This window comes from Marmota monax, unplaced genomic scaffold (assembly GCF_021218885.2).
Source record: "Marmota monax isolate L192 unplaced genomic scaffold, Marmota_monax_Labrador192_F-V1.1 WCK01_AAM20220418_F8-fsc00047, whole genome shotgun sequence".
Lineage (NCBI taxonomy): Eukaryota > Metazoa > Chordata > Mammalia > Rodentia > Sciuridae > Marmota > Marmota monax.
This window is the reverse complement of record NW_026692072.1, coordinates 9,741,743-9,756,589: the sequence shown is the minus strand read 5'-3', so window position 1 is coordinate 9,756,589 and position 14,847 is coordinate 9,741,743. Positions and strand designations below refer to the sequence as shown.

Genomic DNA, 14,847 nt, shown 5'->3' with positions numbered 1-14,847 from the left:
TTTTCACACTGAGAAAGTAGAAAACAAAATGTAATCAAAAGGAACAAGCCTGAGTCATTTATTCTCTTTGTCAAAAGATAACAGGTTAAATGTGGGGTTCAACCTAACCATAGAGACAGACTGCTTCTGTTTTTAACCTTTACCTCTGGCTCAGGAAAAAATAAATGATAATGCACAATCTACTGGTAAATATGAATTCACTATCAAATTCTTCCCTGTTTTATAAGGAAATAAATTAGGTTTAATGCTGAAGAAAGGAATCAATTTAACACAATTTTGCTATTATCAGAATTTAAGAAATATCCACAGGAACCTCTTAGAAAACAGGTCACTGTCCATTCACCCTAGGAGATTAGGCAATCCTAAATCCACATAAAAATATTTCAAAACATGTTTTGTCCCCACACATATTCCTTTTCCTCTGCACCAAGTTCAGATTAAATGTCTTTAAATGACCACTTCTGGCATGTGTCCCTCAAGAGCTCATGTACTGGAAGCCTGGTGCCTAGTGTGGTGATGTTAAGGGGCAGTGGTACCTTTGAGAGGCGGCCTAGTGAGAGGTCATTACTGGCCCTTCCCCACCCTCTGGTGTCCAGTCTCACCATCCTGTCACACCTTCCTGCATGGATTGTGATGTCATCCACTAGGAAGTGCTACAGCCTGAGGCCCTTGCCAGAGCCAGAACTAAGTTACTGGTGGACTTTCAGTCTCCAAAACTTTGAGCTAAATAAACATCTTAATAACCTAGCCTTGGGTATTTCATTATAGTAACTGAAAACAGACTAATACAACTTCTATTTTAGCAACTTAATGTAAATAAAAAGCAAACTTCATTTCTAAATAAAAATCATAACACCATTTTTTAAATTACAAATGGTGCTATTACGTAAGAAAATGAGTTAATTAGACATAAGAATTTGCTATTTATTTATGACATGAAGCTCTCAAATTATTTTCAACTTAAGGCAATCAGGCTATTGGGGTCATTTCTTTGGCAGAGTCATTTGATTCACCTTTTAGTTCCGATTCCCCTAAATTTTTGTCTATAGTCAAAATACTTTCCCTCTTGCCTTTCTTAGGAACTGCATCATTAGCACAGAGTTTTCTCGTTTTAATGTTTGGCAGTTTCTTCCAATCAAAATCCCATTCCATAAAACTTTTCAGATCCTTTGCATTTAAAATGCCTGGCATCTCAAGGCCACATCCTTCAGACTGCTGTCACTGTGCTCCATCGGCTGCTTGATAACAGAAAAGTGCCACCTTCCCCACCTGTCCCTGATGCTGGCGTGTAATTCCATCTGCTCCAGCTCACTGCTGAATCTATTTAAGTACCTTTCAACTAATTCACAAGCATCTTTGTTTGAATGCCCCAATTTGGGGGGATCCAGATGATTTTGAAACCACTGCAGTTTTTCCACCAATAAGATGGAGACGCAAGGCCTGTTCATTCTTTAATTTTTTTTCCTTGTTTGTGGGCCTTTCTCATAATCTGAGCTGATTTTCTACTACTTGGATGGATGACTTTTTTCCTGTCCTGTATTTCCTCCCTTTGGTACTTCAGGCATGGTGACATCCAGGAGGTCACAGAGAAACTCCACACTCCAGACCCAACAATCACAGACCCCAGCCGAAGCAGCTGTACTCCAGCCCGAACACATGTAGGACCCAGAGATTGCCTTTCCAAAAAGCATTTTAAAGCCAAACTCGGTAAGAACTCTGGCATTTAGAAGTAGAAATACCCGCAGTCCCACCCCCACCACACCACTTAGCAGCTCCCGTGAAGGCAGACAGGATCTCGTAAGGATCCTCAAGACACTGCATCTGACACTTAGTGCTCCACTAGTCAAGGGACGCTTCTTTCCTCGTTTTCTGGTCTGCTCCAGACAGTCTTTTTCACCTACAACCTGCCCTAGGACAGAAAATCTCATTCCCAAAGGCGATTATAAAGAATGTGAACAAAAAATAAAACAGGTGTGGAATTTAAACAGGATATAGAATTTATTAGGTATTGACTATAAAAATAAAACCATCTAAATAGAAACCCCAAGAGATCCCTTACAGATCCCTTCAGGTACCTGAAGATCCTCCCACCCTAACCCCGATAAAAACACCATTTTGTATACACAAGGACCAGTAAAGACTGAGACGCAAAACAGCCAAAGATGACAGATGCTTAGCTTAGAGGGGTGACTGGGTCAGATGAGACGTTTCCTCCAGGAAATGTCTGTTTTGTGATCAATCGTCAACTCCTGGACCAGAGGCCGACATCGGGGCTGAGCGAGCGTGTGCCTGGCAGAGCCGCTGGCCACAAGGCAGGCCATCTACTCCCTCATTGCTTCCTCCAGCTGCTTCACCATCCAGTCGTAATTCTGTTCCTCTAGCACTTGTTTGAACCGATGCATGGCTAGAGGGTCCACGTGGGGACAAAGACAGAAATGATATCATAGGTTTTCAGGTGGGACCCAGATGTCCCCAGGTCATCAGCGCCTCTTATGCAGGCATGTCAAACTTCAGCCCTCCTTTCTTTGGGTTAGATTCCCAGGCAACCTGTTATACCTCTGGTGGTTCTTTGTTAGGGGTGGAACCAGAGAGTGAACTCAGGGGTACTCAACCACTGAGCCACATCCCCAGCCCTATATTAGTAATAAAATTATTTAGAGATAGGCAACTCGGTGAGACCCTAGCGCCTCGCTTTTGCTGAGGCTGGTTTTTTACTCGCAACCCTCCTGCCTCAGCCTCCTGAGCTGCTGAAATTACAGGTATGCCACCAGGCCCAGCTCTGATGTTTCTTTGGGAACTTCATTGTCATATCATTAGCCTGCCAGGCATTCAGGGTCTCTTATCAAACTCTGTACCCTGGGGCCTACCTGCTTCTTAACTCTTCAGTCTGTTTTCCACACTAGACCAGAAGACATTTCCACATGGAAATGAATGACTCTGCTATATTCCTAGCAGGTGGAACCATGCCTGGCATGCAGTGGGATATCACAATTGTTCAAATGTCACATTCCCCATGGAATAACCTGCAGAGACTCCCACAGTCACCCGTCTCTCCCCCTGGACCACCAGCTCCACAAGGACAGGGTACCACTTCATACTAGCTTATGGTCTCAGTGCCTTGCCCAATGGCAGGTACCCAGAAGGTGTAAGGAATGAATAGACTGATGCTCAAGGTGCAGATCACTTCCCGTTTACAAAGGAGCATAATGTAAAATGACAGTGAAAGCAGAAGGCCTAAAGCTAGTGGCTGCTAAGGGAAAAATAAAAATAGAAGAGGAAGACTCAGGAATTGAGTGAGAACAGTTGATGAGGCATCTTTAAAGGATGCCAGGCCTGGGGGGTCCCCACCACTCACCCAGTTTGAGTGGAACGTGGTTTTCTGCAAAGATGATGCGGAACCAGCCTGGCTCCTTACACATGTAGGATTTGCCGCGGGATAGCATCAGCTTGTTGTCCAGGAAGCGGCGATGGAGTGCCCGTTCTTCCTCAAATGTGCACGGTTTCAGGTACTAGCAAAGGCAGAGGGACAGAGCTGAGCCCAAGATCCACCTGGCAGGTCTGCCCGAGAACACCCATCCTCACCCCCAGAGCTCACCGACTGCAAGTTGACCCAGATGTACAGGCCAGAGCCATGATTGACAAAGGGAATCTTCAAGGCCCTCAGCTTCTTGGTGACGTACTTGTGAGCTGTCCGGAGCCGGGAGTGATTAGCAGGCAGGTACACTGTGTCAATCCACTCTGGAGGGGAGGAGGGAGAGCGCGGGCACAGACCTTATGCAGACCTTTGCCAAGGGTTGCTTCCCGAATATTCTTTGCCTGGGCTTCCTGAAAACTATTTCTATCCATGATGAGTGATCTGATATTTGAGCTGATGGTGTCCACATCCAATGCACCCATCTCTTACCAAGGGCCCTGGAGGACACTCTGGGCTTCTCACTGTCCAGTAGGAATGCTCCCTTGGGTTTACACCCCTGAGGTAAGCCAGGGTCTTCTATGAAGGCATTGATGCTGCTTTCCTCAGCGAGCAAGTCAGCAGGAACTCCCCTGCCTCCTGCCTTGGACCTCACCCAGTGGGCTGAGAGGAGCCTAGATGGGCTCAGGTTTGCTTTTAGCCTAGTTATTCTCAGCATTGACAGCAAAAAGAGCCACTTGGAGAGATTTTAGAAGCCCCGATGCCTAGGTTATCCTCTGGTATCTAAATCAGAACAGTTTGGGGATGTAGCTCGTACGTCAGTATTTAAGCTTCAAGGTCTCCTACATCCTAGGTTGAGAAATGGTGTTCAAGGGGCTGGGATATGGTCTGGCCAATTGTCAAAAATCCCGATTCCATGTAAGGAAGCATTCAGTTGGATTTCTCCATTTCCCCATCCAAAGCTGAACGCAATTTTTTTTCTAAACCTACTAATCTAATGGCATTAGTTTGGCTCATCATATTGCAGGTGTTCATTTTTTGATACCTTCATTTTATTTTTATGAGGTGCTGAGGATCAAACCTAGGGCCTCGCACATCTAGCTTGTCACTGTAATTCTAACTCATTTTCATTGATGTCCTTCTCTGGATATAATGCTAGGCAAGCATTCTACCACTGAGCCACAGCCTCAGCCTCCCTCCTTTTAAAAAATACCTTTATTTTATTTATTTATTTTTATGCAGGTATTAATTTAAATCTTCCAGCCTGGCATCTGTTTTATTACAGGCAATTTAAAAAAGGGGGGGGGTCTCTTCTAATCTTGGGCCAGAGTATTAAAGAAGGATGCTCCCTTGGGGTCCAGGGAAAAGTAAATCTGGGAGCCCAGATCTAAGCACACCAATTCACCCAAATTGGAGGTAGCCAAAGACGCTCACAGCTATTCTCCTTTGGCTACCTTGGAGAACAAGATTAAACTGTATTGGAAGAGTCGAGATGTTTCTTTATAATCTTTGCCTGAAATAAGCAGGGCCCTGGGAAGGGATCACGGGCGTTCACATAAATACTGAGCTAGGGGTAAACCTGAGACAACGAGCCGGGTCTAGGTGTGCAGAGGGCATGTCAGAGGCCCAAGAAAACCCAGAATTCCCCATGGCCATGAGGTCCAGCCAAGATGCTGCCCTGGGGTGGAGCTTGGTACCTCTGTCTTGGAGCAGTCGACACAGCTTATACTGGGTGATGCCAGAGATACCGTGGAGGTAGCCAAAGACGCTCACGGCAGAGGCCACCTCTTTGTTGTGGGTGTACAGAGCACCGAAGCGGAAACCAGAGATGCCAAAATCCTAGAGGAAGAGAAGGAGGGGAAGGAACATGGGGTTTGTTCGCTTTCTATTCCTGGATCCCCCTCCTTCCAGACCCAAGGACACAGCTGGGGCTCACCTTGCTGGTACCCCAGATCACATGGGTCCTGTCAGGGTCAGGCAAACTAGAGAAGAAATGGAAAAAAAAATAAAGTCAAAATCTATTTCCATCTGGAGGATGGAGACTTGAGGGTCTATGATGGGAAGGGGAAAGTAGACTTAAGGCCCTTTCTAGATAACAAGGCCTAAGGGGCCCAAAGTTCAAGGAACAGTTGCCCCAGTTAAGCCAGGAACATAGGTCTCCATGAAGAACCAGATGGAACAGCCCCCGAGGCCCACTGAGTCAAGTCCAGACCCTTGCCTGGCTGACTCTCCCACACCTGGTCCACAGCCACATTCTGGCTTGGCTCTCCAGATGTCTGCTGCCCACCATTTCCAGCACACGTTGGCCTGTATTTCTTATTGTCCCACCTTTGGTGAAGCTGTTCCTTCTACTGGCATGCCCTCCCCTTGCTTTGTTGGAATCCTATCCACGGGGCCAAATCCTACCCCTAAGAAATTTCTGTTCTTGGTCTATTTTTGCCTTGTGTTCTATTTACCAAGAAATTCCTGCGCCAACCTTCTGAGGCACTTTAACTTGAGGCCAAGGTAGAAAGGACATTGTCAAAGGTCAAGACAGCAGATATATGAAATGACATTTAAACTGGAAGATACTTGGGAGGGAAGACGACACTTTGGTCATATTTACCACCTCTGTTGCCCACCTCTTAGGGCATAGCCAGGTAAGCAGATATCTCAAACTCACCCTGAAAAGCAGGCACCTCATCCCTAACCTCATCTGAGACCAACTTACCGTTCTATGCTCAGAACACTGTGGAACTTGATGGATTCATCAAACACAGACAGCATGTAAATTTCATCTATGATCACATGTAGATTATGCCTATAGTTGGGTGAAAGAGGGGGAAACAAGATCTAGCTTCTCACTGTAATTTTAACTCATTTTCATTGATGTCCTTCTCTGGATACAGATCAGATGGTCCCATCACCCCAGGAGCCCATCCCAGCCTCCCAGGGGGCACAGTAAGACAAAGGTCTTGATATACCAGAAGAGACTTCACACCTGGCTTAGGGACACTGAGAGGGAATAAAACAAAAAAGAAACATGAGAACATCTTATCTAACCCATCAACCATTAAGCAGAGATCACCGTCTTTGGCCTTGCCAAAGATCATGGGGACAAGTGACCATGGACTGAAACTGTCCCAGAGTCTTTGCTCTAGTGCAGCCAGGTGTTCTCAGCCGGGGTCTGAATCTAGTCGTGGACTAGTGGGCTGTGAGCACCTGTGCACCACCCATCTGCTGTCCCAGCAATCCCTGACAGCATGCTGTCATGCCCATTTCACAGAGGAAAAGGAAATAAGGTCTAAATATGTAAAGTTAATTCCTCCAAATAGCAGGTACAAGAGCTGGTATTGACACTCAGCTCTGTGGGGTTCCTGCCCACAACTCTTGTATTTTTTCTGTTCCTATGCCCTGCCACTAATTGGCCTCAGTTAGTTCTCAAGTTTGAATAAGTCCACATCTTCTAGAAAACAAAAGATTATCCGCCTTAACTCAGAGCTATTTCAGAAGTCTGGAGAGAACAGATGTTGGTGTGTTCTTAGGAGGGGGCGTGAAAGTTCTACAGAAATTCAGCCTCGTCTCACAAGGACTGAGAGCGTCCTCCTTGGAACCTCAGTCCAAGTAGTTGGGGAAACAGATGCTTCTGCTGTAATAAGTAGAAATGCCACAAAAATACATTATGACTACTACATAGATGTCTACACAAGGGAAAAGTCTAGAAAGGAAAGGACAACAAGGTTGGGAATGGTAAGCATGCAGGCACCTCAGCCTCCAATTCAATCTCCAGAGTTACATGCATTGCTCATTGTACATAACTCTGCAAAGAACAATGTGCACCAGGAATGTTTAGGCAGATTACCTCTGGTTCTGCCTTCCTGACTACAAGTGACAGGAACCCTTTCCAGGGACACCATCTAATCTCAAGGGATAGAACTCATACCTTTTGTAAAGTGAAGTGCCCACAAAATAAACACTCAGGTTACCTTTTGGCAAATTCCAGATATTCCATCAGTGAGTCTTGGGAGTAGACGACACCCAGAGGATTCTGGGGGTTGGTGAGCACAAGGCCTCTGACCTTTTTTTCCTAAAAAGACCAAACCACAACAAAGGGAATGCAAGTCCTTTATAGCTACTCCAAATTCTGCCAAGGATCCTTCCTGGACATCTTGGTTTGATCTTTAATGTCCCCTAAAGCCCATTCTAAAGGCTTGGTGGCCAGCCTGAGGGGCTCTGGGAAGGTGGTGGGACTTTCAGGAGGTGTGGCCAAGTTAGTTGTTGGTGTGCCCTGAAAGGTGATATTCATACCCTGGTCCCCTTCTAGCTCTCTTCACTTCCTGGTCACCATGAGGTGAACAGATTTCCTCCGCCATACACTCCGGCCATGATGTTCTGCCTCGCCACAGGGCCAAAGACAGTGGGGACAAGTGATCATGGAGTGAAACTGAGACAAAATAAATCCTGCCTCCTTTAGGTTATCTCTTAGATATCTTGTCACAGTGAGAAAAATCTGACAACAGATCAGGACATTCAACACAGGATACCTAATAAGGCCGAGATAGGATCTTCAAGCAGCAATCACCAAACTGCCTGCTGAGCTGGAGGAAGCAGCCGTGAGCAGGACTCTCAGCTCTTATGGGGACCTGCCCCTGATCACTGGCAGCCTCTTCTAACTTCAGGTCTTGGTGAGCAGGTTGGATCAGCCTCAGGGACTCAACTCTTTGCAAGGCCAAACAGTGGCCCCCTGAAAATATGATTCCTTCCTTACCTTCTGCCTAGCTTCAAGCAGGGCTTTCTCCAACTTGTCCACGGTGAGCTGGAAAGGCTCCGAGTTCTCCTCAGTTATCTGGAAGAGAGCCACTAGTGAGAAATGCCCATGGAAAAGCATCTGGGTCTGGATCCTGCATCCCCATTAACCAGGGCACCAGCCCAGCATGTCATCATCCCAATTCTCCAACCCTCCCCCCATCACATACATGGGTACAGAATAAGGTCCCCCATACTCCCAAGTGCCCCAGAACTATCCCTTGCCAAGGTGGGCTGAACAGTGAAGGGCCCATTCTGACCTCACTTTCCAGGTGGACAGGAAAGAGCTCAACTTTTGCATACAGGTGGGAGACAAAGGTGAAGCCTCCATAGAAGGGAGTAGGGACCAGAAAGGTCTCTGGAAGCACAGAAAGACACAGCTATCAGTCCAGGCTCTGTCAGTCAGAACCTTCCAGGCCCCCCAGAATGACAGCAAAGCCAAGAATAGCTCCCTTTGGCCATCCCTTCTATCAGGGGATTGATGTTCTCGGGCTCAGGTTTCATAAAAAAAAAAAAAATTTTTTATACTGGGGATTAAACCCAGGAGTGCTTAACCATGCGCCCCATCCTCAGTCCTATTTTGTGTTTTATTTAGAGATAGTAAGACCCTGAGTTGCTTAGTGCCTCTTTTACTGAGGCTGGCTTTGAACTCGCAATCCTCCTGCCTCAGCCCCCCAAGTTTCTGGGATTACAAGCTTGCGCCACTACACGCAGCAAAATTTATCCATTTTTATAGGCATAATGTGGAGAAGAAAAGTCTAGTTTCCTTTTGATGGTGAAGTAGTCAAGGAGAAGAGAAAGGGCCATCACTGTGAATGACTCAGAATCAGGGGCCTGGATCATGCTGGGCTGGCTAGTTGATGGAACACTGGTCATCAGGAAAGTCTTGTGTGTTTCAGCCAAACACTAGAGGCCAACCAAGGTCCATGCCCATGAAGGGCTCCTGTCATTTGGACCTGGTGACCTCCTAGGTTCTTTTCTTCCTACCCATTTGGCCTCACTGATGAGCTAACCAAGGACCCAAGACTTTCATCTTGGCCACTTCCTTCCATGTAACCAGATCTCTTTAATACCTGAGCCTCTTGCTTGGGCAAAGCTAAAGGGAGATTGAGAACAGAACTCTCAGCTTTATGTGATCCAGAAATAATTCGCATTTTTTTGAGAAACAGGGGATCTATAAAGCCCAAGCCAGTGACCAAGGCTCCCTGTATTACTTTTGAGCCCAGCTCGGAACATAATGATTCGGCACCATTGTCAGCATTCCTGGGTGTCCCTCCTTGAGGCCTGACATGTCTTTTTTTTCATAGTAAATGAGGAATCTCAATCCCTCGCTTCCCCAGAAATAATAATAGCCAGTGTAGACGGGCCAGCTCTTTGAGGGAAGGGCCTCCTATCAGGATGCTCTTCTTCCCCACGCCCCAGTGCCTGGCTTTTCCTGCCCATGTGCCAACATTTCACTGAGAGCCGAGCCCGCCGACTTACCACCTGGATCGCCGAGAACCATGAGCAGGGCAGAGAAGATGGAGCAGCAGCCATTTAAAACAACCACCTGAGGGCAACACACACGGGGTGGGGGAAGAAACGCAGCACCCATGGAAGAAGGTGAAGATGTGGCCGTGCCATCTCCCGCCCCCTGAAGGGGACAGGCACCAGGCGCCCCCTGAGCTGGGACCTGCTGGCCTCTACTCTGCCTCGGCTCGGAGGTCTCCACTGGCTCTCCCCGTATTCCCCAGTTAATACAGAGGTTCCCCAGGAATAGAGCCCTCCCCTAGGCTGACTCACATTTTCTGGATCAAGGCGAGTGGGCGCCCTGCAGTAATAGCTCAGGAACCGAGCGACTTCTTCCCGCAGGCTGTGGACAGACCCAGAGACACCTTCCTTACTCAGGGTCTAGATGTCAGTCTTTTTCAAAGGACACAGTGTCCGACTTCAAAGAGATCTTTGCTACCTAGTCCAACCTCGTCCTATAGGTTTCTGGACCAAGGATATCACCCACCCCAGCCCAGGTCACGGAGAGACGTGAAAGCCGGGGTTTGGAGTTGGAGGCAAGGCTAGGGCACCCACAGGCTGCCTCCTGCCGAGGTTCCTCTGTAGGCATTTCCTGGAAGTTATTACTCAGAAATACAAGACAGCCACCATGAATAGGCACGTCAAATCCCTCCCTGGGTGAAGATCTCCGTGGGCCAGGATCCTGGGGGTGGAGGTCACTTACAGTGGGTGCCCTCTCCAGTCGGAGTACTGCAGCAGGTCCTCCTCAATGCAGTTCATGTCATTCTGACACAACTGTTGACAAACGGAGCTTGAAGCAGCTGACCTGGGTAGCCCAGGAGACCTCGGCCCACACCCAGTCTGCATGCAAGTGTCTGCTGTCCACTTACATGGCCTCCCAGAAGAGGCGTGGCGCTAATGCTGCCTGCTCCATCGTGATCGGATACCCTGTCTTGTCATATTATGCACAGAGATGTCCCATTGGGAAGTCTGCGACAACCTCCCCACCCCAAAGCTTCCTCGGCAGCCTATCAGAGAATACCTCTGGACACCGCCAGCAAGGCCCGGAGGTTAGAGTGCTGTTCTAGAAGCTATCTGTCCACTGCCTTTCCCCGTGTTCTACTCATCTCCCCCATGAGGCTGAGGAACATGCTAGAAGACTTGAAGGGGCGAGTCTCAGCACAGCTCAGAACACGACTTACCCTTTCCGTTATCAGATCCACGCAGAGCTTGTTCTCACTGACACCAAGGTTAAGAAAGCCCTGGAGGTGGAAGAATCTGAGATCAGCCTCTGGTAACCCCTGTAGACACACCCATAAATGCTCGTCTCAGATGCTCAAAGGAAGTCTCACTGCCCCCTGAGGCAACTCAGTCCATGTTTGACAACTTTAAGCATTTAGACCTTTCCAAGGACCAAAATCTTACAGCCTGCCAATTTTCCCCTTCAGAGCCACAAAGATAATGGTAGCTGTATTGTGTCCCATCTACCAGTCACTGAGTTATCACGTGCCGGATGCTGGACTCAGTGCTTCACGGTGAGCAGCCTTAACTTCTGAGAAGAGGGTCTTCAGTGAGCAAAAAGAGTGAAGATGAGAAAAGTTGAACAGTCAACCAGCCACGTGACCTCGTGTGATGGGCAGAGCGCCACCCGCCTGACCTGGACCCTTAACACCACAGGCCCTGACTGGTCTCCATCTCTGGTCTTACAGGTTAGGACATCTCCAGGAGATGTGGCCCTTCACAGAGCAATAGAGATGGCCAACCGAACCCCTTAGTTGTTGTGGCCATTGGCCACACTTCCCTGAGATGGGGACAGACAGGGGATGCGTGGCTAGGACTGGCCTCCACCTTTAGCTGAAGAGCTGCTTGGCTTTCCTTGTTGGAGACTTTTGTCCCCTTGTTCCACCCATAGAGCTACATCTTAACAGCTCCCGCCCACTGCTGTCTGCACTTCCTGCCATGGCACTCACTGTCCCTACTCGGGCCACAGGGGCCTTCTTTCCAAGCCCTCCCTCTGTGAAGCTTTTATGGACCCTGCTGCTCCTTCCTGGAAGGGACCCAACATGGCTGGCTGGGTCGGCCTTTAAGACACTTTCCCAGACCACCTGAGCCGGGGCCCCCTAGGGCTCTCGAAGCATTCACGTTTGTTTCCCTGCTGGCCAACTACTGCCACCACCACACCACATTCCACAGGCCAGCGTCACTCCCCGCAATGACCAGAGGGACTGACTCCTAGGGGTCAAGAGTTGGGACTTAGGGAAAGATGGTGGGGGGTAGGAACCCAGGTCCCAGTTCTCCAGCTCCCTGGGCCATGCCACCTTATCAGCCTTGCTGGAAGGAGACAACCAGGGCTCATCTGGTGTGAAAGGCAAGATGGCAGACAGCATTTGGCACAGGACTCAGTAAATCCCAGGGATGGGGACTCCAAGCTGTCCCTCATTCTTACCAAAGGGTTCTTCTCCTCATGGTATTTGTCTTGCTGGTAGGCATCATAGTCCTGGAAGTGTGACTGGTAAAAGTCAGAGATGTCAACCCCGCGGTTGGACAGGACGTGACTGACAAATGAAGCTTGAAAACTACTTTGCCGAACTGGCTGGTCAGGTTGCCTAGATGATGGGGACTTCTTCCAAACCTCTCGAGAGTTCAGGGAATGGAGAGACTCCTGGAGCCTCTGGTCAGCTGCAGCTTCAGTCCATAGGAGGCTGATCATCTGGCACACAGTATGGTTTATGACATCCTCCTGCTCACGGACAACTTGAATGCGATTTGCCTCTTCCGGTGACTGGGCCTGCCATTGCCTGGTTGTCAACTTCACGAAGTGATCCCCTATGGTCTGCTGCAAGTTCAGCATCAACTCCAATAGCTGAGCATAGATGCCCCTGTCTCGGAAGTCCATGCCACTCTTCTGGTTACAAGGTGTGGGGTCAGCATCCAATGGGTTACTCATACTTCAGGAAATGTTATTGTCCTCAGAAGACTGACTGGAACCTACGAGAAAGAGAACATGCACTAACACCAAGGAGATTCTCCCTGCCTCGGGTCCAGGCATGGGTAGGGTCAGAACTTCTTGATCTCAAGCTCATCACTGGATCTTTCCATTGCTCTGCCTCTGTTTTAGGTTCAGAGTGGTTCGGGAAATGACCTACTCGTTTAAGGGCGATGCCCAAGTGACCAAGCACAGACACTAGTGCACCTCCATCAAGTGGCATTAGAAGGCGATCCAGGAAAGAGCCTCAGGGCCCACTGAGGAAGGGGGACTGAACAGGTGCTCTCAGTTTTCCATCCTGTGCTTCAACCAGAGCCTGCTTTATCAGGTTCTAAATAGCAAAACCAGATGCTGCTGTGGAAATTCAGCCCTTCTTTTTACTGGTTTCCCCCAAGTTTGCCAGAGCAGGTACCCAGTCCTTCCATCGGATCTCACATGGCTTCCTGTCAATGACTTCAACCTACTTGCTAGGAAGCTGCCTTAGGCTCACATCACTAGTGACCAGAGCCCAAGAAGATGCTTCTCAAACTCTGAGTCCACCAGAATCACCTGGAGGGCTTGTTAGGCCACAGAGGGCGGAGTCAAACCACTGGACTTTGGTTCAGTATGTCTGGGGCCAGACCCGGGAGTCCTCATCTCTACCAAGTTCCCAAGACCACACATGGAGAATATCTGACGGTTCAGTCAACATTATTTCTGAAAACATGAAAAAAGACAGGTAATCCAAGAAGCAACTTCTTAAAGCCTCAAGGAATCAAAATAAATTAGATCTCAAGAATCTAGAAGGTAAGGCAACTTGAGGCAAAGAGCTTTCTCTAATTCTTTCAGACAATGTCCGTATCACCAGATAACAAGACCCATTTCCCAAAATCTAGACTTACGCCGCTTCCACTAAGTGCTACAATTTCAAGTTCATTTTCCACTAACATCCCTCCCATGGAAATACAACCTTATTGCTGCTTCTACAGATTTATGGCACCAGCACTTCAGATACTAAATGCTCCTCCCAGCCTCTCCAAACCATGTCGTCTGCTTGAGATGTTCCCATGGCAACCTCTATTTTTCCTCCCTGACACTTAATATCATACTTGTCCAGTGTATGCCCAGATCAGCCATCACCGTCACAGCCTTAGCACAGTGCCTGGCACCCAGCAGACAAACCCAGCTACTGAGTAGGAGAAGCCCAGCCGCAGTCGGTGAAGACAGGAGCCAAGAACTAAGACCTGGCTCATGGCCGATGGAGCAAGGGCTGTGGAAGCCACAGGACAAAGCCGTGCCAAGGCTCATGGTGCAACCCTCACCAACAGTGGTACAAAGAACGTTGTTCACCAGCCAGGGGATTACACACTATTGAGAAAGACTTTGAACTACTGGGTGTCTACACCTAGAGTAACCCTTTATTCCACAAGCAAAACTTTCTAGCTGGTCTGAACTCACTCTCCCACAAGGAAGAGGGTTACCTCAGAGGGCCCTCAGCTCTGGGTAAGGCACCCGTCCTTGGGGATTCCTGGACGGCATGGAGAGGCGCTTCAGGGAGTTCCCTTGATCTAACTTTCCCCAGGCAGCATTAATCATCTCTGCGGAGCCTGAGGAGAGCTAGTAGGAAGGCCAAGATGGCAGCGGCGGCCCCCACAACAGGGGAGAGTTCATCACCTTCACCCAGGCCTAGACTCACGTATCAAGGGTCTCCGTCCTGCGTCACCTCACTAAGAAAATCAGAGACGGCAGCTCTGTGGACAGTTAGAGGACTTCTCAAACAGAATGACAGAGCAGAAAATGGGGGTCACAGCAGGCAACGGGAAGGAATGTATTTTCCTGATAAAATGTGTTTTCTGGAAAGAAGCGAGTAGGGCAAGACCAGGAGGAAGCCTCGAGGTCAGCCCTCTGCCCAAACTTGCCTTTTGTATAGGAAAAGGAAAAGCCAGAGTCAGAGGTCAAGGGTCGGACGTTCTATTTCTCCTGTAGCAGAAGCAGAGGCTAGAGGAGAAATAAGGCTTTTTTTTTTTTTAAGAGGTGGATTTCATGAAAATAGAAGGGAGAACAGCGGTGTAGGGAAAGGGGACAGAGGGCCTAGAGGAGGGACGGAAAGGGGAGGAGCTACAGGAAGAAATTGACAGAACAGTGTCAGGTGCGGGCATGACCGTCACAGTGAATTCCACTTTCAGGTACCAATGTA

At 48.5% G+C, this 14,847-nt stretch overlaps 1 protein-coding gene and 1 pseudogene across 2 annotated transcripts in view; both read right to left on the bottom strand.

The window, feature by feature from the left end:
• Positions 1 to 969: 969 nt before the first annotated feature.
• Positions 970 to 1,565, bottom strand: LOC124099970 (translation machinery-associated protein 16-like; annotated as a pseudogene).
• Positions 1,566 to 1,974: 409 nt separating this feature from the next.
• The window catches only part of Accsl (1-aminocyclopropane-1-carboxylate synthase homolog (inactive) like), a 92,606-nt gene continuing 79,733 nt past the window's right edge, over positions 1,975 to 14,847 (bottom strand). Inside the window, exons 1-15 of one of the 2 annotated variants that reach the window (XM_046456372.1) lie at positions 13,760 to 13,881; positions 12,132 to 12,673; positions 10,888 to 10,947; positions 10,410 to 10,480; positions 9,980 to 10,049; positions 9,680 to 9,746; positions 8,458 to 8,555; positions 8,160 to 8,237; positions 7,378 to 7,478; positions 6,123 to 6,212; positions 5,349 to 5,394; positions 5,110 to 5,251; positions 3,596 to 3,738; positions 3,356 to 3,509; positions 1,975 to 2,404 (exon numbers count right to left, since the gene is read on the bottom strand). In XM_046456372.1, the coding sequence (XP_046312328.1) occupies positions 2,322 to 2,404; positions 3,356 to 3,509; positions 3,596 to 3,738; positions 5,110 to 5,251; positions 5,349 to 5,394; positions 6,123 to 6,212; positions 7,378 to 7,478; positions 8,160 to 8,237; positions 8,458 to 8,555; positions 9,680 to 9,746; positions 9,980 to 10,049; positions 10,410 to 10,480; positions 10,888 to 10,947; positions 12,132 to 12,632 (1,704 nt within the window). In that variant the 5' untranslated portion in view covers positions 12,633 to 12,673; positions 13,760 to 13,881 and the 3' untranslated portion in view covers positions 1,975 to 2,321. Of the gene's footprint in view, positions 2,405 to 3,355; positions 3,510 to 3,595; positions 3,739 to 5,109; positions 5,252 to 5,348; positions 5,395 to 6,122; positions 6,213 to 7,377; positions 7,479 to 8,159; positions 8,238 to 8,457; positions 8,556 to 9,679; positions 9,747 to 9,979; positions 10,050 to 10,409; positions 10,481 to 10,887; positions 10,948 to 12,131; positions 12,674 to 13,759; positions 13,882 to 14,847 lie in introns of those variants that run through there. The other variant, XM_046456365.2, reaches the window with a different exon arrangement.